Below are 21,560 nucleotides of genomic sequence, written 5' to 3'. Positions count from 1 at the left end.
TCGAGTCTGGTCGACGTTGAGATGGCTATGGGCACAAAATACCGAAAATGGTGGCACGTCCGGGGCCGATATCAAAGTATCGAGCTGATCGGGGGGCAGAGGATCGATTGTGCAAGGCCGTGTGTCGGGGCTGCGGTCCTTTTGCGGTTGGGGTTGTTGCATTGCTGATTCTCTGTTTTGGTTGGAAATCGTGACCGCGTGCACACTTTTCTGGGTTGCCATGGTGTGGCGGATGGAATCTTGATACTTCCGATTCAACTCCTTGAACGATGGTATCAGGGACAGACGATCTTCGTGTTTTGAAGCCAATGTCCTATCCTCGTCGCGAGTGTTTGCATTGTATGGCGGATGTGCATCTTTGGCGACTTCTGAGTCGCTTTCAGCTTCCAGAGAGTGAGAACTGGAAGACCAATTATGATGGGACGGTTGGGTTCCATCCTGTAAAGCCACCGTGGGTGGCCGAGAACACGAAATTGACTTCTGGATCCACGCAGACAGAAAGTTGGCGATAGTATTACTATTGGTTTTCAAGAAGCAGATGTGGCCATTATCGTGTGTTCCAAACTTTGCTAGCTCGAGCCACTGAACACGGACACCTGCCTTTATCAAGAAATCAGCTGTGGCCCAGTCATGCGTGGAACTGGCCTCCGCCGTCACTATAGCGTGGGGAAATCTGGAGAGGCTAAGAAACTTTCGAATAGGAACTGTTGTAGGCTCGTTGAACGGGTTGTATATGCCCGAAGTTGGCGAGGCCTCATCCAGTAGGTAGCTCTCGCCCCGACCTCTTTGATGGGCTAGGTCGAACGACTGGGCCGTTGCACCGCTGTTGTTGCTGCCCCATACATTGCCTTCGGAAACGCACGGGGGTAATGGGGGCTCAAATGTCAGGGGAACGTCTGCATCTCCATACTGACGGTTGCTTGGCCACGGAAAGGCCTCCAGATTGTGGAGTTGTGGTCCTTTGGGCCCGTAAAGGCTTGCACTCACAAAAGGCGGTCCATCTGGCTCAATGGCAATGACACCCGCAACGAGCCCTGGAACGTGGTCGGCGGCAAGCTAGGCCGCGGTAGCACCACTGCCTTGCCCAATGAGGATGGTAGCTGCGACCTTGAGCCACGTGAGAACAGACACGACAGTAGTTTGAGAAAGTGTCTGCAGCAGAGAATGATCTGCCATTACTATGTCGGGGGACATCGAGTAGTCTGAGAATATAGGATCACCACAAAGCCCGGTGCCTGGCCACCTGTCATGGCACGTTGCTGATGGCCAGGTTCTCAGTGTGCTTTTTGCACTCGCAGTGACTTCTGCTTCAATGTGGTCCACACCCATGGCAACGCTCTCGCATGCGACGGAACTTCTTGACCGCCCATGGGACGGGAAATCGAACAGGACGACCTCGTAACCCATAAATAGGAAGGCTGAGGCCCAACCCTGGCGACCATCAGGCTTCGTCAGCCAGACCTAACATTTATACCCAGTCAGAATAGGGAACTACAGAGAAGTGAGGAACAGTGGGGTCTTGTAAATTGCCGTTCGGCTTGGCTTTGTTGTGCGGCTGCAACTCACATTGCTGGTATCAAGCCTGCCCTGGATAAAAAGGATCGGGGTCGGATATAGTAGACGCCGAGGTCGGAGACGCTGAATGTGTATTTTGTTCTCTGACATGTTCATGGAATTGGTTGGCGTATACCCGATATACGCCACCAGGCGTATGTGCCACGGCTGATAGTCGACAGGACGGGAAACCGGTTGCCGTACCAGAGAGTTCAAGCCGACTCCCGCTTATTTTTGTGGTCATGTACTTGTTGATCCAAGCTACTCTGGGTCCTAGGATGATGGCTTCTTGCGAGGCACCGTGTCAGATACCGAACCATGCATTTGCAGAGTTTGCAGACCGACGGCCTCGTCTGTACTGCCTCTTGCCCGCTAAGTACAAATCAGGCGAGACTGGTGCAGTGCAATAGCCTGGAGCAGGGGAGAATGAGAGGACCTTCTGTTAGTAAAGACGCGGGAGAAAACAGCCGTTAAAGGGTGGGAACGTACTGTCCGTCGTCACCGTGTGTGGGCGGGCATTGACAATGCGGGAGAGGCGCGTAAAGACGAATTTGCGCAGCTTGAGATGGCCAGACGTTTTAGGATTTTGTGCTGTGGGAATTCTGGCTGCCGAGGTATAGCCGGGAGAAACTTGGCGAGCAGTGAAATGAAAATAATATCTCGTACCTTGCAGTTTTCTTTTCTTTTCGTTTCTTTTGACCGCGCGTGGGAGTCTGTGGGGTGCCAGAAGGTACGAGTGAGATGGCAAGGTTTCTAATGCCGGAACAGGCAAGAGCGTGGCTAGGTCCGTCGTATGAGGCAAGAACACTGGAACGGAGCTATGGTCTGTCTGGACACGAATTGTTGGGTCTTGAGTGGTATGTGAGACGCTCTAATGTCGTCTCTCCAAAAAGCTCGAGTAATTTTGGGACTTCGACTTCCTACACTTTCTTGGGAATACCGGCGACGATGATTTTCATTGAAAGAACAGAAAACAAAAGTGCTACGCGTGCTACCGGTCTCGAATAGCAGAAGGCACGAATATAGTTGAGACTAAGCAAACAATGTAGCCATATGATCTATTACCTTTTTTCCTTACGACGAGTTGACAGTTTCTATGGCCGCTGCGGAGTACTTTGAAGAGGCTCAGTATGGGGGTTACGCGCAGGTCGCGGTGGTGCAATGAGAGATCATGCAAGTCGCAGGCTGAGCAAGGGGGGCATGACAGAGCTACGTCGTATGGCCCGGCGAATAAACATGGACCATGTTGTTGGTGGTTTGTGGCTGGTATTAAGGTATGGCCGACGGAAATACTTCTGTATGTTGTACCGTGCGGTAAACATGTGAAGGAGTATTCGACTACTGAGGTGACTTTCGGGAAAACCATTGAGCAAGGCTCAATTGTGGAAGGCTGGGCTTGCGACCGGCTTTTGGTGCAGTGGGCAGGCAGAAGGGTACCTTGGAAGTTCGAAAGGCTAGGGGGAGTTTGGGGCTGGCGGATGGTGTGGGGCAGCCGGCACTAAGAGTGAGCCTTCCAGCCACTCAGTCGTTGTGTGCTTAAGTATCGGTACGTGGATAGACGAGGTAAACTGAGCTCATATTTTGTATCTACACTGGATTTCTAGCTACCTTCTAGCGCGGACCAAGTGTCACGCCTTGGCCTAGCGTCCGTGACGACCTATTAGCGTCTTGCCAGGGGCGTGGATTTAGTGGTATTGACTCCTTTCCGGGAGGAGGCTGGTGATAGCCTCGTTTCGACATTGCAAAATTGAGTGCAGTGTCGCGCGAAACCAACCACCGCATCGCCCAATCGAGGCGTCATCACGAACGGTGGCCAGCCTCGCCTCTGGAATGCCGCTTGCTATTTCTGCAGTGCGGCCGCCCTCCATGCGGCCGCTTCCCGACTTGCATATTGCATTCGATTTTTCTTTTATCTTCCTTTCACATTTCACGTTGATTGCTTGTCTCATTTGTCGACCGGCATGCTCACTAGCACCAATCACGACGACCCTACTCCTACCACAAAGAAAGAAAAAGAAACGCACACCGCGAGTTTACCGTCCACCGATTCAGACATCCTCCGTAACTGCGCCAAGATACCCAACATCAGGCACCTCGACTGGCGACCTTGCTATAGCTATCTTGGAAATTCGACGATCTTGAGCTGCGGACGTCAATTTCTGCCACGTACAGCCCTGCACAGACTCGTGCTATCGGCTACTCGGGCACCGAAAGTGTAGCTGGCAATAGTTGTTTGGTGGGTGGCGACGGCGATCAGAGGATGACTATGGAGAATTCCGGCCTCGGCATGGCAGACCAAGACTGTACGTGTTTTTTTACTCTTTTTGTACGTGGCTATTCGTACGGGGAGTACTCTTTACGGTGTACTCTGTTCCCATTACGGTATTCACTTATTTTCACGAACAAGGCACAAGCTAACATTGGTTTCACCATATTTATAGACCGACCAAAACGCAGATTCTATGGCTCGCAGGACGCTTGGCCACTCTCACCGGAGACCCCGCCACTTCAGACAACCCAGTTACCGCTTGCCGGAAACACCTATGGTAGTGCTTCTGACCTCAGCTTTCGGACTACAGAGGCCAATGCAGAAGCTGCGTCGTCTGATGAACCAGCCTCGTTGCAAACAATCGTTCCTCACGCGCCATCGCCCCCGTCAGGTACCACTGCAGCAGCCTCGGGCGCATTTCCCTCTTCCGAGGATCTTTACGGTCCAGACCGACTCTTCGGGCCCCCGCTTCCCCGTTATGGCACGCTTTCGAGGCATGTGGCAGTAGGAGCTGGCACAGCACAACGGACATCTCGCTTTGGAACAACTACTGTTCCACCGGGTTACATGGGCGGTCCGGCTCTGGATACGGTCTCGATTGCTGCCTTCCCAGCTTTCGTCGACCCGGGCCAGCAATTCAAAGATGTGGTGGCCCGTGAGGCTTCCAACGTCACGCCTGGCGTCGATGACACACCTTACATACTCTATGCCCTCGATGTCTTGACCGGCCACAGCTCGTCGCCGACGGACGCCATCAATGACGATATGAGCGGCAGCAAGCATAGCAGCTTTCCGTTCCGTCATGTTCCCGACGATGGTCTTGGCTACTACCGGCCGCGGTCTCTGACTCGAAGTGCAGCAAATATTGGCACAGCATCCATTAAACTTCCGGCACCTCTCTCGCCTGTCCAACACAACCTGGATCACCGCTTCTCTACCCGCTGTGATGGCACACATGGGGCACGAGGCAACCAACCGCAGCCGGCAGACTTCAGTAAATGGCATGAACCCCGCGTCAGCACAACTTCATCCATCTCTACACTGGTTCATTCGGCTATGCAGCCGCCTCGTGTTTCCCTTCCCGCGGACCATCTCAAAGATTCCTGGGCCTACCTGGATTTGAAAAGTTTCTCGCCACAGACGCAGTTGGTCTTTCCGGCGCCGAATTTCAAACCCGCCGCCCTGCAACCTGCTTCGCTGAGTTTTTTTATCCTGCAATGTCTCGTCATGACTGCGGGACTCATTTTCTCTTCCGTGTACTCCAACTTGCACAGTGGCCTGACCAGATACTCTGGCAATAACTACGGTGGACAATTCTTTATATTTCGGGTCTTGCCTCAACTACTGTCTGTTGTTATCCTTCTCTACGCTCTTCATCTCTCCTCGACAATCATCCGCATCCATCCGTTTTCCCGCATGCAGGCACTCGAGAACCCTCACCCAGAACGCCGCAATGGAGCCATTTTCGATAACCTCTACCCTGGCTTTTTCCTCTGGCCCCAAGTCTCAAACACTGTGCCTTGGCGAACCCGCCTCCCTCTTCTTACCCTTTGGTTGACCAACATTTCCGTTCCATTACAGGGCTCGCTTTTCTCGGTCGTCTCTGCTGGCGGAGATTGGAGATGGGCAACTGTGCAGGGTATCGCCTGGACGCTGGTTGTTTTTTACGTGTGCCTCACCGCCGCCGTGATAACCATTCTGGTCGACTGGCACATCCATTCCACTGGCCTCATTTGGGACCCTCGTTCAATTGCCGACTTTATAACTCTTGCTTCGAACAGCAACACCACGACGGATTACAAAGGCAGCGAGTTACTGGCCACCCGCGATGACCTGCGCCGCGTTCTTCGCCACCGCGCTATCGACAAGATCGGCTACTGGGCTTGGAGGGACGGTCGTACGAATGGCATCTGGCATGGAATTGGCACCGATCTCTTGGACGACGCCTGGCTCGACGCCCGTAGCCATAGCATGGCAGAGCCTCCGGCGACAAAGAAGTCTCCCCGACCATGGAACGAAAAGCTCCGCACCCGTGCCAATGCCGCTGCGTCAGATGGTATCGATTTGGAGGCATTGGTGCTCTCTCCGCACTCGGATGGCGTCCGTAACCGTTATTTGCCATGGTGTTTACGAGATGGCCCTCTGTTCGCTCTGGCGATAGCCGCTTTTGCTCTGTTATTAGCCCTCGTGACCGTGTCCTTCCTGCCATCGACATACATCAAGCGGGGGTTTTCGCCGCTTGTTGAACACGAACCGACATCTGGCGCGTTTTCTGCCGCTAATTTCTTGTACAGCTTCTTGCCCGCCCTTCTTGGCCAAGCCCTGTTCCTTCTCTTGGCATCCATCGATATTACAGTAAGAATCCTGCAGCCTTGGGCGGAGTTGTCGGCGAATGCCGGAGGTTCTCAACCCTCTGCATCCATTCTGGCCGACTACGCTGCATGTTTTTCACTCCAGGCCAGCTGGCACGCCGCACGGAATGGCCACTGGAGAGTTGCGACTTTCTCCTTGATGACGACCGCTTCCGCACTCATTCCTGCCCTTGTTGGCGGTGTCTTCATGGCTCTGACCATATCGACAGGGGAAGTGCGTATGGTGCCGAACATGGCTTTGTTTGCCATTTGCCTCGCTTTGCTTGTGTGTAACTTTATCTGTCTTCTCACAATGCTTCCTGGCCGCAGAAACTTCCGCTTGCCGCACAGCGTCACCTGCATAGCTGAGATCCTTAGCTTCTGTGCAAATGATGACCTGATGCAGGAGCCCTCATTTAAGAACGCCCACAACAAAAGAACTTTGCTAGACCAGCTCGGGGTGAAGTCGCTGCCCACCGCGCGGTCGCGCTGGATATTTGCCACTGGCACATCCGGTGATGACCGTCGACTGGGTATCCGGCGAGTTCGGCGGTATACGGAGCTCACCAACCGGCCAAGTGGCCGATCACAGAAGGCCATCGGCATTAACCATCCTTATGAATCATGACACGAAATGTCGAAATGATTGTATCATGAACTTTTCGCTGGGGAAACGATTTTGGGGTGTGCGTCGCGCATTGGAGTACTCTATATTTTGGTTCCGGGGTATATTTGGCGTTTTCCTCTTTTTTTCCCTTATAATCGATACTAGTCTTTGGTGTTTTTGAGATGCTTTTTGTATTTGGCTGTAAACATAGATACTAGATACGCCACAGCTGGCAGTTGTACGAACAATGGCTGATATTAGATGTAATATGATATGATAGAAGTCTCAAGTGGCAAGAAAAATTCTGTGATACGTATATTTTTTTTTTAACACAGCCCCCGGGTCCTATCAAGAATACCCTATCCAAAGTTTTGAAACCGCATGCACCTAGCTACTCCAGCTTGTCTTCTGCACAGATTCCAGGAAGGTTGCTACTTATCCCAGAAGGGACAGCTTGGTCACTTGAGAAGAGTGCTTCTCCTATGTTGTCTTTCCGAGAACGGCATTTCTCATCTGGTGATGGACGAGTTGCTGTTATCCGACTGCCACTCTCTCCACCGTCGTCACCTTGTTCCTGGGATGATTCGTCTTCGGGCTTTCCTTCACGACACGCCCAGCCATCCACCCAACGGAGCGTCTCCTTGCTCCAGATCCTGTTCATGAGCATCAATCGTAGAGGGACAAGGACAATGATGAGGACTGGGAATATGGGTGCGGCTACAGTGAGTGTGACACCAAATACAGCCGCGGTTACGACGATTTGTGTGATGGTATAGAAATGGATGGCCGCCCAGTGGACATTGTTAGGCAAGTTGTACTGCGTCAGCGTGTCCGTCTCGGAGGGCGGGGTTAATAAAGACGCAAACCGGGCGAGGATAGGATTCACAGACAGCGACTGGTAACCCATGAACAGAAACAGGCCGGCGAGGACGGACGTTGGTGTAAGCCCGAGTAGTCGTTGCAGTGGAGGCGACGTGAAGGCCAAAATAAGAGCAGCTTGAAGGAACGCCGAGTACCGCTGTTCATACACGCGAGTAAAGACACGTTCTGTGGATCCGGTGGAGGATGTAATTTCGCTCCTGTTCTGTCCAGCATTTTCATTGATGGAAGAAGTGCCAACCGCAGCGTCATCCTGCTCAAAAACGGTATGTATCAAGGATTCCGAGTGAAGGGGAGCCTGAGGCAGAAGCCCGTTTGCAGGTGGGATGCCGAGAATACCGCATATTGCAGTTGTAGTACCGAGAAGGACAATGTCCCAGGCAAAACCACCAGGCTTTTGCACCCCGTATCTCTTGAGTGTGCAAATAATGCTACTGATCTCATGGTCAAAAAAGAACAAGACAGTGATAATTGCACCTGGTAGCATTGCGGCCAAAGCCCAGCGTGCCGGCAATTCCCAGAACCGGACGAGAAAGACAGTACGGTCGAGGCTAGTGGGCCGAAGTTCGGTCTGAACCGACAAACGCTGTTGATCGAGTGCAGCCAGGTCTCCGATATGTGGGACACCGATGAAGAATATGATCGAGAGTGCCGCAGCATACTCGGTCAGAAGCATGCGTGGAATACGGCCAAAGAGAGGAGCCCAATGCTTGTCGGCCGTGGAAAGAAAAACAGCCAGGAGACATGTGCCGGCAGCGCCAATAATGGAATACAGAAAGCTGGCCATAGAGACAGCACGCTGGTTGCGCTGCAATTCAAGGACCGCCTTTTGAAAATAGATGACACTGTTCAGCAGAGAAAATATATCCGCGCTGAAATGAGTGACATAGCGCATGGTGTAGTCGTGTGCGTTCAATATGGCGAGTAGGTAGTGCATCCATGCCGCATGTATCAGGGACCACGCCATGAATTGGAGGAAATCAATCTGGCTTCCTTTAATGACATGGCCACACACAGAAAGGGAAGGGGGAGCGAAGCTAACAGCGGTCGCTGACCTTGAACTTACACGGAAAGAGTGGATACACAAAGAATATATGTTCTCGGCCAAGACAGAGAACGGGCCAGTGACGCCCAGAATCGTGAGAGGCTGTGCTGAGAAACTGCTCATTAATGGCATTTGTCAGCACAGCTGGGAGACAAGAATCAAAATATCAAATATCAGCACTGGGGAAGAGTCAAAGATGGTAGAGCAGGCAGTTATTACAGCGAAAATATGAGACCACAGAGGCCGGTGCTAAAGACCACCTCGATGGTGCCCCACGACTGGCCGGTGAGGACGTCAAGGTCGCTGGCGAAGGTGATGCCGGGGAGGATATTTGTGAAAAAGACGTATACCGCGCTGGCAAAGACCAGCTGGTTGAATACTGTCCAGTCCGAGACATAACGGGAACGAAGGTTACGTAAATCTTGCCCAATGAGGCGAAAGGGCTGCAGTACTCCTCCGCGCTGAAAAACGGTCACAAAAGCCCTCGAGGCCTGTCGGTGCGTAAGGTCGGTCGGTGGCATACTTCGTTCTTCCGTGACTACCACCTTGTCTGTCAGCCGTCGACTGCTGCGCAGCCACCGTGGCAATCTCCGGCGGATCCAGTGCCTACCCGGGCCGGGGTTCCTGTGCTGTGAAGGGGGAAACTCAACCCGGTGCACGGGGAGGCCGTTATTGGATGGCGGCCGCTGGTCCATGGCTTAATTTCGGTCCGAGCTTGCTTGGCACGGGTGTGCTTCGAGGGACCGAGGTGATGCGCCTTGACGGAGCACACACCGAAAACGAGGGCGTGAACGCTCGATGAAGTCTTTGGAGGCTGTGGGAAACAGGACAAGACGTGGACGAGGTTTGAAAAATACAAACCGAAATCGGGCACTTTTTAAGAAGTGCCCAAAGTGTGGGGCGAAAAGTGTCAGTGCCTCGCCGCCCAGACCGTCCTGGCTAAACTAAGAGGCCTGGCACCGCACTCAGCCAGTCATTGAACAGTCAGGGCCCATGTGGCTGCAATCGTGGTTAACGTAAGGACGCAACGTTGTACTATATAGAGCCAGATAGAGAGATGGGAAAGGGGATGTGGCCAGGACAAACCAAAAATGCGTACGGCCAATTTCTGTATCTTGTTTATCTATCGTTTCTGTTTTCGTTAACACGACATTCGCTGTCAGCCTGTATGACGTAGTGCTTGGGCCTGGAGGACAACGGCGCTAATATGTTGTATAACCAGCAACAGCCCCCATTTGTTCGATGTCGGGGGTTTGGTATTGCCGACATGATAACAAGCACGCGCTCGGTCCATGGTTGAATTGAGAGTCTTCGCTTGCGTCAAATTGACGCCTGGCGATATTTTCGGTATGTCGTCGTTTGTCCAAAGATTGGCAGGTGCCCGTATCTGTGCTCCACGGAAGGAGCCTTAGGCACATGTCTGAAGGGGATCACACCACCTTCTGCATGTAGAAACCCTCCTGCGTGCCTGCCGAATCGAAATCCAGCATTGAGCTCAGTCTAGCCGTGGCCAGAATGAGAATCGTACTCAAACTATATCTGGCAATGCCCGGAGTTTCTTGGGCACGAAATCTGACGACCTGCTGCAGCGAGTTTGCCGCAAGGTAAGGGGTATCACACCATCGGCAAAAACACCATGTTAGCATCTAAATCCGTGCGAAACCGGCCGCACGCCACCCAGCATCGGGTAGAGGCCGCGAGATCAGACCATTAACATATGTCAGACACCGCTGGCAGATAGTCTCTGTTTGTTACCATACCGAAACGCTCTAGCATTTATATTCTGGGTTTAGCACTTTGGAAGGTTTGTCCGCCAGCCCTCTTCGAACGGGCATGTTTTTCTCTGTTGACCTGGCTTGAGTGTTTCGCTGTCGACTCTCCCGCTCTCACCCTTGCGCAAATAAGGTGTCACTAATAAGTTTTCTTAGAACAACGTCTGGGCTTCGCACGAAATAGGGAGGAAGCAATGTACATCTGCAAGGAAAGGTCTCATGAGAGAATGCAATCCCGACCATGTTGCTCATCGCAGCGTAGTCTCGAGCTTCCTTATTTTATTTCCATAGATGGCTGAACTAGAATAGCCAAACGCCAGGTTGGATTCAGCCCAATGCGTCTGGTGCTCTGTGCTTTGTGTTGTATCACATAGGCAGATCATGCTGTCCAGGAGTGGGGATTGCACCACGCGGCCGACAAGTCGATCTGGAAACCGCAAATTGGTCTAGGCTGACCCTCAAGGTTAGGAGAGACAGTAAGCCACAAGCACGCATGGAATATCACTCCATTTGCTAAGATCGAAAGTTAGTCGGTCAATCCAAATCCAATAAGCTAGGTATGCTTTCGTTTTGGAAGGGAGGGCTGACACGCATCCCACGTTCGACTGTTGCATAGAATGACAATATCTCGCCACGACCTCCTTTCCCTGGCCCTCAAGTGAGGATCACAAAGAGTAACTGCGGAGAGTGCATCAAAGAGAACAAAGCATGTCCATGCACCTATCCTGCAAATCATTAGCAAGCAACGAACACCGGAAAAGAAAAGAAAACTGATGTAGCCTCCGTCGTGTTTTCTCTACCGCGGAACTGAAAGGCGCCAATTTTCGGTACGCTTACAACCCCTTGCATACAACAGTCGATCCTCCCATCTCGGCTACGGCACCTCGCTTTGAATTTCAACTGTTCGTACAACATTATGCAAAACAACAATAAGCCTTCGATATTACAATGCCGGATATGTCTCGAGCAGCGGGGAGACCTGTGGAATATCTGTTTCTTCCAGGTCAACCTACTCCCAATTTGTGATGCGGATCTACTTAACAGAAGTAAGGCTTGTTTGGCTAGGTTTCGTTATCCGGCAATCTATGTGAAGTCCAATGCCCACGGGGCGAACGCATTACTGTTACATTATTATCCCCATGATCTTGTGACGTTTTCTTTCTGACCGCTCTGGGCAGCGATGGGTTCCAAATGCTGATTGGCGACCTGTGTCTTGCCACAAAAGTCGTCACAAAAGCTCTCCCTAAGCACCAGAACCAACAAACGACAATGGTTGATGTCCCCCTACGCTTCATGCAAGTTCGACGACATCCATAAATGACTGTCTCTACACCTACTTCGATCGATTTACTACCCAGATGAAGTATCATTAGAGTCCTCTCGACGGGCCGAAGAAACAGTGGGCAAGCATACGTGAATCAAAAGTAAACTTGAGCTCCCTCCCTGGGAACCTCAGCCGGACATTGGGACGACTTTGCAGAGTGACGACCGCCGCAAACAGCTGTACGATACCGAAATTTAGAGCAAAGGGAGAGGGTATATGAGGGTAACTGGAATTTCTTACACTAAACAAACATGATCGGGTATTTAAAACACAGGAGGATTATGGCTAGAGAAAGATAATATTTACGATTGACATCGTCATTTCCGTCCCCACTCTCCGAGCCGTTAGCTTTTATACCTTGACAGTAGTACACTCACACAGCTTTTGGTAATGCTGACAAAACCGTGGTACAAGTGCGAAGATGATAACCAGGGACGGGCTTTGGCTTGGGCCAAATGTGTTTCTCGCCCTGAAAGTACGAAGTACTTCCAAGGAAGTGGCATCTCCTGCAACAACCAACCAAGCACTCCGTACGATGTACGACACCCGAAATCGCCGTTGGTACGTGAGCCTTCCAACTCACTTTGACTTTCTATATATCCTCTCACCGACCATATCCGCTCTCACCGGTTTGCGATCCTCTGCCCATCCTCCCAACCGTTCAATGGTCACTAACGTTCAATTTGACACCGTACAAGTCCAGTATTACGTCGCAATTATTTGGCCAGTTGCAGCAACCAAGCAGGGACATGTTCTGGGGTGGGTGACATCGAAAACGTCAACGACCCAATAATCAGAGCCCAGGGTTCCTGCTGCACACGATATCGGTACGGCATCGTGATCCAACGATCCCTTCTGGATTCCGTCTTCGTCTTTCTCTATTTGCCAAGTCTATCCCCCGGTGTCGAGCCCTGAATTTGTGTCCCTAGCGAAGTCGTTATTGCCTTTTGTTTGCTTGCCTGTCTGCATGTCACCCTTGTATTTGTCGTGCAGGGAGCCGTGGATGCTGTGCATTGATTTGCTTCCTTGCACACGAGCCGTAGGTGATCGAAAACGGTACGAAGAGCTCGGGCTGATCTTTCTCCCTCCCCGTTCTTTATGCGGAAGTGCTACCGGCTACTCCCGTCAACCGCCTAGTCTTATGAGTCCTGTTATCGCTTTTGTTTGCTACCTGTGCTGTGAGTGTCTCAATTGTAAATGCAGACAGGCTTTTACACTGAACCCCCTTGATCCTACCACGCACACCCTTACCTACCGAGGACCTTTTTCATCAGTTTCCCGTCCTTTTACCTATATAACACAGAGGCTATCCGACAATCTCTCTCGTGGCTCGCGGCTTGCCCTCTCCCCTTTCTACTAGAGCGCGTCCTCGCCCGCCGTATTGATGACCTATGGACCCGGTTTTCAATATGGGTTATCCAACGGCACCCCACAAAAGCCAACAAAGAGACGGCCACAGCGACCACACACTTGACATGGACTACATCGACGACAACATGACTTTCATACCATCGGAACGATGTACCGTATCAAGCGGCACTGTATGTGTAGATCCGCGCGCGTCGAAAGTTCTGATTATTTTCAACAGACGGCTTGGGATCTGGCAGCTACCAAAAGGCAGGAAGAACATTGGTGAGGATCTCCAGTCGGCGGCTCTGCGTGAAACATACGAAGAGACCGGGGTGCGAGCCAACTTACTGCCTCTCAAAATCCGAACGCGCTCAACTACACAACCCAATGTCATTAACGACTCCGCTGTCGATGCAAACCGGAGGAGAAATCATACTGCATCTCACCGTGCAACACATTCCGCAGCGTCGGTATCATCTGTGTCCACGGCCTATAGCACATCAATTATGTCAACTGCTTCAACTGCTTCTTCCACACCCATCCAATCTTACACACCCCCATTGCCCGGGAAAGGGCCGCTTGAGGTTGACGGGTACGGCTCTGTGCAGTCCGAGAAACACGGGAGGACGCTGGCCGCAGAGGGTCAAGACTTCGCTCTTGTCGATGGCTCAGCAATTGAGACGGTGCCGGTCGTGGCCACGGTTGTCGATCCCAAATTGACGTGCGGTTTGTTCAATAGTGAGCTCGTTGGTGTTATCCAGTACCCTGATTTGCAGGCTGCCACTCCAAATACCATCAAGACCGTCTTTTTCTTTGCCGCATTCGCCGATTCGACAGCTGCCATGGGCCCTGGTGCGCAGGAGGACCACGAAGATCTACGGGCCGAGTGGGTGGACTTTCAGATTGCCAGCCAGCGGTTACGCTTCCGTCCAGAAAAAGAAGCCATGTGGAAGGTTCGACAGGACATGGCGAGATCAGGGCTTTAGCACAGGGTAGTCTTTGGTCGTCGTCTCTTTTCCTTTTTTGAAGTAGTTATTCAAAACATGTCGTACAGCATTTGGTAACGTGGAGATTTAGGCCAGATAAAGTATTGGCAGCCAGAGCTAGCGCCGATCAAACTAGGGCGTTTATGGAAAATGCATGCGGGAAAGGGTTCTTTCCTTTCTTGGTCGTAGGTGATATGTGATATTACACGTGATCTAAGATGTTTGGTGCGTTTGCACTATTACGATTTACTTCATCGTCGACATGTTGGCTTTTAGAAGGATACTGCATTCTCGATCGTACTGGATGATGGATCTTCTTTCTAAGCCGGGTTCGTAATCCATTCCGTGCAAAGCCTTCCAGCCCATGGGTGCCCAACACCTGTTTGCTGGGCCACCCCACATACTCTCTTATGTAAGTTCCAAAACAGACTAGCGTGGATGTCGTGATCGAAAGCTTTTCCAGTCCGCCCACAATTTGCGACGTTCCGCCCGATGGCGCAATTGTTTTCGTCGCCCTGCCGCCGGATGTCGACATCAGCTACGACATGGCGCGGTTAACGGCACTGTATGCTTCTGTGTCATTTCTTTACAATACACAGTGTCCAGAACACGGCTCACTGTCCACGCCTTCGCCGACGCCTCCTCCGATGCTTGAATCCCTTTGGCTGGGCTCTGGCATCACCGGCAAAAGCCTTGACAATTAAAAACGGTCGACTCGTGGGCGGCGCGGGGTGAGAGGCTTCATGGATGCGGCGTGTGGACAGGGTTGTTTGGATTGCTGCAAGGAAAACGTAATGAATAGTGAGGTACAAGCAAAAATAAGAACAATTGAAACCGGGGGAGCAATTTGAGGGCGGAAGGATGCCGGTTTTATATTGACACTTGCCGCACGGAACCATTTAGGGGCGTGGAGAGTCGAGGCCGGCTGTCGGTCCCGTTGACGCAAAGTTGAAGAGCCAAAACAAAATGCCCAAGAAATCAAAAGTCTTCTCGGGCATTCGCCTTAGAAATCCAGTCGAAAAGGCTACGGGCTTTAAAAGAATCATCAGGTCGTTTCTTGTTATATCTTTTCCCTCCCCTTTCCTTCCCGTCCATGATACTAGCCAACATCACGCCTCTTCATAGACGTCACTCTTAAACAACATCCCCTAGTGACACCCTTCTTCGATCGCTTCTCGCCTTTGCCCTTGCGCTATTGCGTGATTGTGGACTAATCTTTCGCCGCCTATCACTGCCCTCTTGTCGTAGAGTCTTCGCATCATCCTTTCAATTGTGCTCGTCTCTCTGCCCTTTTCATCCAACATCCAAGACACGTCAACAACATTTTACACCCGAGATACACTCGTACCTGCAGCTCTCGACGCCTTTTGTGCACTGCACAAAATCCTTCAAAGACAGTCATCAATCACAATGGCCATGGAGGCTCCCATCGTATCAACTGAAGCATCAACGGGCGTGTCGATGGACAATTCACCGCGGCTCGAGCCCACTAAGGTGTCCAAGCAGGCTGACGATGCCATGTCTCTGGAGTCCGGCTATGGCTCCGCACCGCCGTCCGCATCCGCATCGACGGCACGGCTCCCGCGTGTGTCCTTGACACCCGAGCACCTGAGACACCTGAACAAACAGCTGGAGAACATGGAGCCCATGGACATTCTGCGCTTTGCCAAGATCTTCTTCCCCAACCTCTATCAGACAACCGCCTTCGGCCTCACGGGTCTCGTAACGATCGACCTTCTGGCGAAGCTGGAGCAGGAGGGCGTGCCCAAGGATGCCGAGCCCGTCAACAAGCACAGCGTGGATCTCATCTTCCTCGACACGCTGTACCACTTTAACGAGACATACGACCTCATCGAGCGTGTGCAGGCACGATACCCTGGCGTCAAGATTCACAGCTTCAAGCCTGATGGCTTCGAGACGCCCGCCGAGTTCGAAGCTACGTACGGCCGCCTGTATGAGGTCTCCGAAGAGATGTACGACTACCTCGCAAAGGTGGAGCCGCAGGAGCGCGCCTACGACAACCTTGAGGTGGTTGCCGTGCTAACGGGCCGCCGTCGGTCACAAGGTGGCCAGCGCGGTGACCTGAACATTATCGAGATAGACGACGAGCGGGGCATCTACAAGATAAACCCGCTCGCCAACTGGTCGTTTGGCCAGGTCCAGGCGTACGTGCGCGAGCACAACGTTCCGTACAATGTTCTACTCGATCGCGGATACAAGTCTATCGGCGACTGGCACTCGACCAGCCCGGTCGGCGAGGGCGAGGACGAGCGTGCTGGTCGGTGGAAGGGTCGCAGCAAGACTGAGTGCGGCATCCACAACAAGCAGTCTCAGTATGCACAATTCCTCGCGGGGAAAGCTGCAACTGAATCGGCTGCCAACGTCGGCGCCCTAGCGAAGAAGCTCACTGCGATCGCATAAATAGGTCACTTCAGTAGGACCAACGAAAGGCGGGACGACTTGAATACTAGAGGGACTGCATACTTACACGGCGTTTTGGGAAACCGGTGGACAGGACTGTTTGGGATAGCGATCATTTCGGTTTTTTTTCGTCGTTTTTTTGAAAGTCATGACGTGTTCGCGTCTTTCGTTTGTGCTTCGGATTGTTACAGTGTGACGTGCACTTGGGGGATAGCAAGACCTTAATGATGCACTTCGAAACAATACATACAAGTAACACTCTTTATGATTGTGTCTGCCGGCCGTCTTGTAAATCGTGCACAATGTGTTTATAGGTCGAAAGGAGATGGCATCTCCAACGTCATCTGTTGGGTACCTTTTCAGGTCTGCGTCCCCTTAGTTTAGTTCACGTGATCCCCAAAGCCCCTTCCTTGTAACAGTCCGTAATAAAGTGTGTTAATAAAGTTTTAGTTACGAAATTTTAGGTGTCTCAGTTGGCTCCTGTAAGGGCGATATTAAGGAAATGTAATGCAGATACAGAGTCTCATCCGCTTCTCGTAGTATTAGCTGTGTGTGCAGTTGCCTCCCAGTGTATTATTCCAGCTGTTATGTCGACAGGACCGCTGGACCAGCTTGTTGTGGTCAAACCGAAGGTGCTAGATTTTCAGTTCGTAGGGAGATCCCAGTACCCCCAACGAAGCATTGTCTCGGATAATTCCGATTAAAATTCTAACCCGCTTTCGTAAACACATTTCGAGGACATCGAAGTGTATGTCGCATGCCGGTTCGTTTTCCTGTGATCCATATTCAACAGCTTACCCGCCTACGGTCACGTGACTCCCCGCGCCAACGACGTCAAAGCCTCGGCCCTCTCCACCGGCTCTGTTGTGACTCTTTGCCGGGCTAGCCGACCGACGACACGGCAACCCGCGAGACAAAATCCCCGTGGCAGAATTAAAGACTACGCCATCGAGTCGTTGGGACGACAAGTTGATACTTACCCTTGATAGCAGTTCATCTACGACGCGTATCGTCGTCCGGAGGCTGCTCTAAGCACCGCATCGCCTTTCTGCGTTCTCACCTGTCCACTTCTGGCCAATTGTGTCTCTCCTTGTTAACTATAGCTGCATATATAAGGTGACGTGATTTTACAAAAACCACTTGATTTTACTGCCTCACGTGTTAAGCCCGCTTTTTCTGTTTACCTCGTCTGCCGTTGACACCTCTGGCTGACCCGGGACACATGTGTCATCCTGCAGAAGACATTCCTTGCTGTTTTTGGTCTGGTCTCTTGGTCGAATCCTTTCCGCCTCCGTTTCTTTCGAAAAAGTCAAACATGGCTGCGCCCAATGCCGCCGCCACGGTCACCGGCCCTGCCCAGTCAGATGAGGACCGCTACTTTAGCACCAACCCGCCGCCCAAGGATCTGGAGCAGCATATGGCAATGGTTGAGGCCTTTGTTGACAGGCACGCAAAGGCAAACCGTCGTATCGTCCTTGTGACCTCCGGGGGCACAACTGTAAGAGCTTTTGTAGTGGTTGGCTCTTGAAATCAGCAGCGTCCTAACGGCCGAACAACAAAATAGGTTCCTCTAGAGAAGCAGACGGTCCGCTTCATTGACAATTTCTCCGCCGGTACACGCGGATCAACAAGCGCCGAGTACTTTTTGGACGACAAGGCCGATTATGCCGTAATCTTCTTGCACCGGCAATTCAGGTATGTGAAGCAGGGAAGGTGACGGGGAAAGTTCTTCATGCTGCGTTTTTTTGTCACAGTTACTAACTGCCACTCCGGCTATAGTTTGCAGCCTTATAGCCGCCACTACTCGCATGCTACCCACAGCTTCTTGGATTTCTTGACAGAAGATGAGAACGGCCATGGCGTTCGGTCTCGCGACGAGGACGCCGACTCCATGTTGGGTGTTTGGCGCCGGTACCGTGCTGCCAAAGACCGTCTTTTGGCACTGTCTTTTGTGACCATAACCGATTACATGTATGAGCTGCGGGCGATTAGTCGCATCATGCACCGTCTCGGTCCCAATGGGTTGCTATATCTAGCAGCTGCCGTATCGGACTTTTTCCTCCCAGTTCGTGTTTCCCTTTCCTGGTTGTTTCTCCTTCGCTCTTGTGGCCTGTAACTAACAGCTTCCAGCCTGACCGTATGGCGGAGCACAAAATTCAGAGCACCGATATCAATACGGACAAGTCAGGAGGCAAGCCGCTAGGCAGCTTCGCCGTGGACGAGGACGAAGAAACATTCGACAACTTCGACTCGTGAGTTTTGGCGTACCTTTCTCTCGTCTCATTTGCAGATTGCGCGCTGACACAACTTAGATCCCCCAAGGTGCCTCGTAGCAAGAGTCTGGTTATTGACCTGGATCCAGTGCCCAAGTTTTTAAAGAGCTTGGTCGACAACTGGTCTCCCGAGAGCATGATGATCTCCTTTAAGCTCGAGACAGACCCGGAGCTGTTAATCGGAAAGGCCAAGGGCGCCCTCGAACGCTACCAGCACCACCTTGTAATTGGTAACATCCTGAACACCCGCAAACAAGAAGTAGTCTTTGTGACCCCACAACACGTGGATTGGGTGCGCTTGTCAGAGGCCGAGGCGGCGGCCAATGCCGAGATCGAGACATTGATTGTCCCGCGTGTCATTAGCCTCCATGAGGAGCACATACGGCACAACAAAGGCCGCACGGCGGCGCAGTAGACGCGGCTCTATGAGCCCAAAAGTCGCTAACTTGTTTGAAGTATACATTAAATAAAAAACCCACGGGTACAAACTCTCTGTAGAAAACCCAAGACCACCTCGTTTGAGTGAGAATGTTGTGTTCCGTACCAATCTAAGCAAAGACTGAAAACACAGAGCAAAAGAAGAAAAGACAAGAAAAACGCAATAAAGTTAAGCAAAACTCGCTATTGAACAAGAAAAAAGATCGCCATGGGGCATCGTAGACCAGTTGAGTCAACGTGCATGTATAAGTCTTGCCTGGACTAAGCCAATAGAGCCAGCCAGCCTTAAATGTATATCTGGAAGGAAGACAAGGAGTGTCTTGACGCATTTCTTTAGCTGTGCGACTAAGCAAAACTGCACAGCATGTTTCGCGAGCATCCCTCCGTCCTTACCAGCGCCCATTTACTGCGTTTTCGCTTTTGCCTTGGTAGCACGCGGGGGTGATTTGAGACCGAAGACGGACAAGAGAAGAACAGCCGACATACCGATGGCGCCCGCGCCATAGGCAACTTCCCGGCCCGCCCACCAGTAGATGCTGGTAAACAGAACAGGGCCCAGACCACGCCCAACTTGGCCCCACGAACGGAGAATACCAAGTTTCCCGCCGCGCTCACCCGAGTGCGCTTCAAAGCTGCTCAGGGCGTTGAGGCCGGTGACAACAGTGGCTGATGTGGTTGCAAGACACGCAGCAGCCAGGTAGAGATTTCCTACCGTAGAAAGGCTGCCAAGCAATAAGAATGCAATTTGACACGCAACAATGCCAATACGCACCGAAGCGAGGGGTGGAAGGCGGCGGGTCACGCCACCCTGCAGAATGGACGCGACAAGGCCGACAAAGCCGAGCAGTCTCCCGTTCTTGGCAGAGGTGTAGCCAAAGAGGTCGTAAGTCATAAAAGGGAGTGAGAACTCCATACCAGAGAAGAAGAGGAGGAAGACAAAATGCACGGCGTTGAGCATGAAGTGCGAGTTAGTTCGGTCGTGAATTAGGACAGATCCAGACGCTGCATTGCCGGGCCCTAGCATCTTGGTGGTTTTTGTTTCCTTGGTTTCCTTGGTTTCCTTGGTTTCCTCGACTCCCTCGGTCACCGTCTCGGTGCTGGCACTGGTCGGAAGCGTTTCGGGTAGATATAGGTAGAGGTAGATTGTCTCGGCCACGATGAGAAACAGAGAGAAGCCTGCAGCGGCAGCGAAAGGGTTTGTCTTGAACATTGTAATGGTGCTCAACCAAGCGCCCAGGGCCGGGCCAAAGGTGAAGGCGACCGAAAAACAGACACCAATCAGGGCCATGGTGGAACCGCGGGTCGAATCGTCAGAAATGTCGGTGGCGATGGCCATGGCAAGTTGCACGTTGCCCTCGGACAGGCCACCAACGACACGGGAGAGCAAAAATGTGCGGAAGTCGACGGCCATCACCCACAGTAGGACGGAGATGACGTTTCCCATCATGCTCGCGAGCAGCGCGGTGCGGCGGCCATAGCGGTCCGACATGTGGCCAATAACGGGAGATGCGACAGCTTGTAGGAGTCTGCACAAAGAGTCGTAGAAAGGTTATTTCAGTCAGCAGAGGACAAGGATCTGGCCGCTAGGATGTGCCGCGGCGGCTGTTTTACGGTGCTTCCTTACGAGAATAAACTTCCCAAAGCGCCTCCTAGCAAGACAATATCATATCGCGAGTCGATTGGGCGGGCAAACGAGGCTTTATAAGCATTGAGGTAGTCGAGGATACTGGCGAGCAGTGTGGGCGACTGCGATTTGCCGTTGTCGAGGGCGGTCTCTGCATTGCGGTAGAACTCGAGCAGGCTGGGGAAAAGAGGCAAAATGAAGGTAAACGATATCTGCAGGAGCGTGTCAGCAGAGGTCAACGAGCAGTATGAGCCGGGGGGAACAAACCAGGTCGAGCAACAGAGACAATACGATGACCTTGAGAACCCGCCTCCGCCTCGCGGGGTCCACGGAGGCAGTTGCCATGTATATAATATTGCCGTATGTGCCTGCGCCTAGCGACGAATAAGTTATGGAGGAAGAGGGGCGTTAAATGCCAAATTATCAAGAAACCAAGAGCTCAGGAGTTCGAGAAATGGAAAAGGGCGAAAAGGTGAGGATGTCAAAGAAGGATGTTGAAGGCGTGAAGTAAACAAAGATGAACAGCGCCAGGCCAGAGAATGCGAGACGATTGCAAAACGAAAGAAGCCGGGACACGACAACGAGGTCAACAGGCTGCGAAAATACCAGGTAACGGAGAGAGAGAGAGAGAGAGAGAGAGAGAGAGAGAGAGAGAGAGAGAACGACC

At 52.1% G+C, this 21,560-nt stretch overlaps 7 protein-coding genes across 7 annotated transcripts; 4 read left to right on the top strand and 3 right to left on the bottom strand.

Moving 5' to 3' along the window:
• Positions 1 to 6,487: 6,487 nt before the first annotated feature.
• Positions 6,488 to 6,802, top strand: SPBR_06288 (uncharacterized protein; the record flags this gene model as incomplete). Its single annotated transcript, XM_040764550.1, has 1 exon — positions 6,488 to 6,802. The coding sequence occupies one exon, from the start codon at positions 6,488 to 6,490 to the stop codon at positions 6,800 to 6,802; it is 315 nt and encodes a 104-aa protein (XP_040622681.1).
• Positions 6,803 to 7,172: 370 nt separating this feature from the next.
• Positions 7,173 to 8,555, bottom strand: SPBR_09207 (uncharacterized protein; the record flags this gene model as incomplete). The annotated part of the gene is made up of 1 exon (XM_040767333.1): positions 7,173 to 8,555. One exon carries the CDS (start codon positions 8,553 to 8,555, stop codon positions 7,173 to 7,175), a length of 1,383 nt encoding a protein of 460 aa, XP_040622680.1.
• A 365-nt stretch (positions 8,556 to 8,920) lies between these two features.
• Positions 8,921 to 9,400, bottom strand: SPBR_06250 (uncharacterized protein; the record flags this gene model as incomplete). Its single annotated transcript, XM_040764512.1, has 2 exons — positions 8,921 to 9,084; positions 9,316 to 9,400. The coding sequence occupies 2 exons, from the start codon at positions 9,398 to 9,400 to the stop codon at positions 8,921 to 8,923; spliced, it is 249 nt and encodes an 82-aa protein (XP_040622679.1).
• A 4,257-nt stretch (positions 9,401 to 13,657) lies between these two features.
• SPBR_06249 (uncharacterized protein) lies at positions 13,658 to 14,137 on the top strand (the record flags this gene model as incomplete). Its single annotated transcript, XM_040764511.1, has 1 exon — positions 13,658 to 14,137. The coding sequence occupies one exon, from the start codon at positions 13,658 to 13,660 to the stop codon at positions 14,135 to 14,137; it is 480 nt and encodes a 159-aa protein (XP_040622678.1).
• A 1,410-nt stretch (positions 14,138 to 15,547) lies between these two features.
• SPBR_06071 (phosphoadenosine phosphosulfate reductase) lies at positions 15,548 to 16,558 on the top strand (the record flags this gene model as incomplete). Its single annotated transcript, XM_040764333.1, has 1 exon — positions 15,548 to 16,558. The coding sequence occupies one exon, from the start codon at positions 15,548 to 15,550 to the stop codon at positions 16,556 to 16,558; it is 1,011 nt and encodes a 336-aa protein (XP_040622677.1).
• Positions 16,559 to 17,873: 1,315 nt separating this feature from the next.
• SPBR_05933 (phosphopantothenate-cysteine ligase) lies at positions 17,874 to 19,246 on the top strand (the record flags this gene model as incomplete). Its single annotated transcript, XM_040764196.1, has 5 exons — positions 17,874 to 18,056; positions 18,123 to 18,253; positions 18,338 to 18,623; positions 18,689 to 18,810; positions 18,871 to 19,246. 5 exons carry the CDS (start codon positions 17,874 to 17,876, stop codon positions 19,244 to 19,246), a joined length of 1,098 nt encoding a protein of 365 aa, XP_040622676.1.
• Positions 19,247 to 19,672: 426 nt separating this feature from the next.
• SPBR_06043 (uncharacterized protein) lies at positions 19,673 to 20,758 on the bottom strand (the record flags this gene model as incomplete). Its single annotated transcript, XM_040764305.1, has 1 exon — positions 19,673 to 20,758. One exon carries the CDS (start codon positions 20,756 to 20,758, stop codon positions 19,673 to 19,675), a length of 1,086 nt encoding a protein of 361 aa, XP_040622675.1.
• Between the last annotated feature and the right edge of the window lie 802 nt (positions 20,759 to 21,560).

Source organism: Sporothrix brasiliensis (genome assembly GCF_000820605.1).
Source record: "Sporothrix brasiliensis 5110 chromosome Unknown Cont15, whole genome shotgun sequence".
NCBI classification, from domain to species: domain Eukaryota; kingdom Fungi; phylum Ascomycota; class Sordariomycetes; order Ophiostomatales; family Ophiostomataceae; genus Sporothrix; species Sporothrix brasiliensis.
The sequence above is the reverse complement of the archived record's forward strand: the minus strand, read 5'-3'. Positions and strand labels throughout refer to the sequence as shown.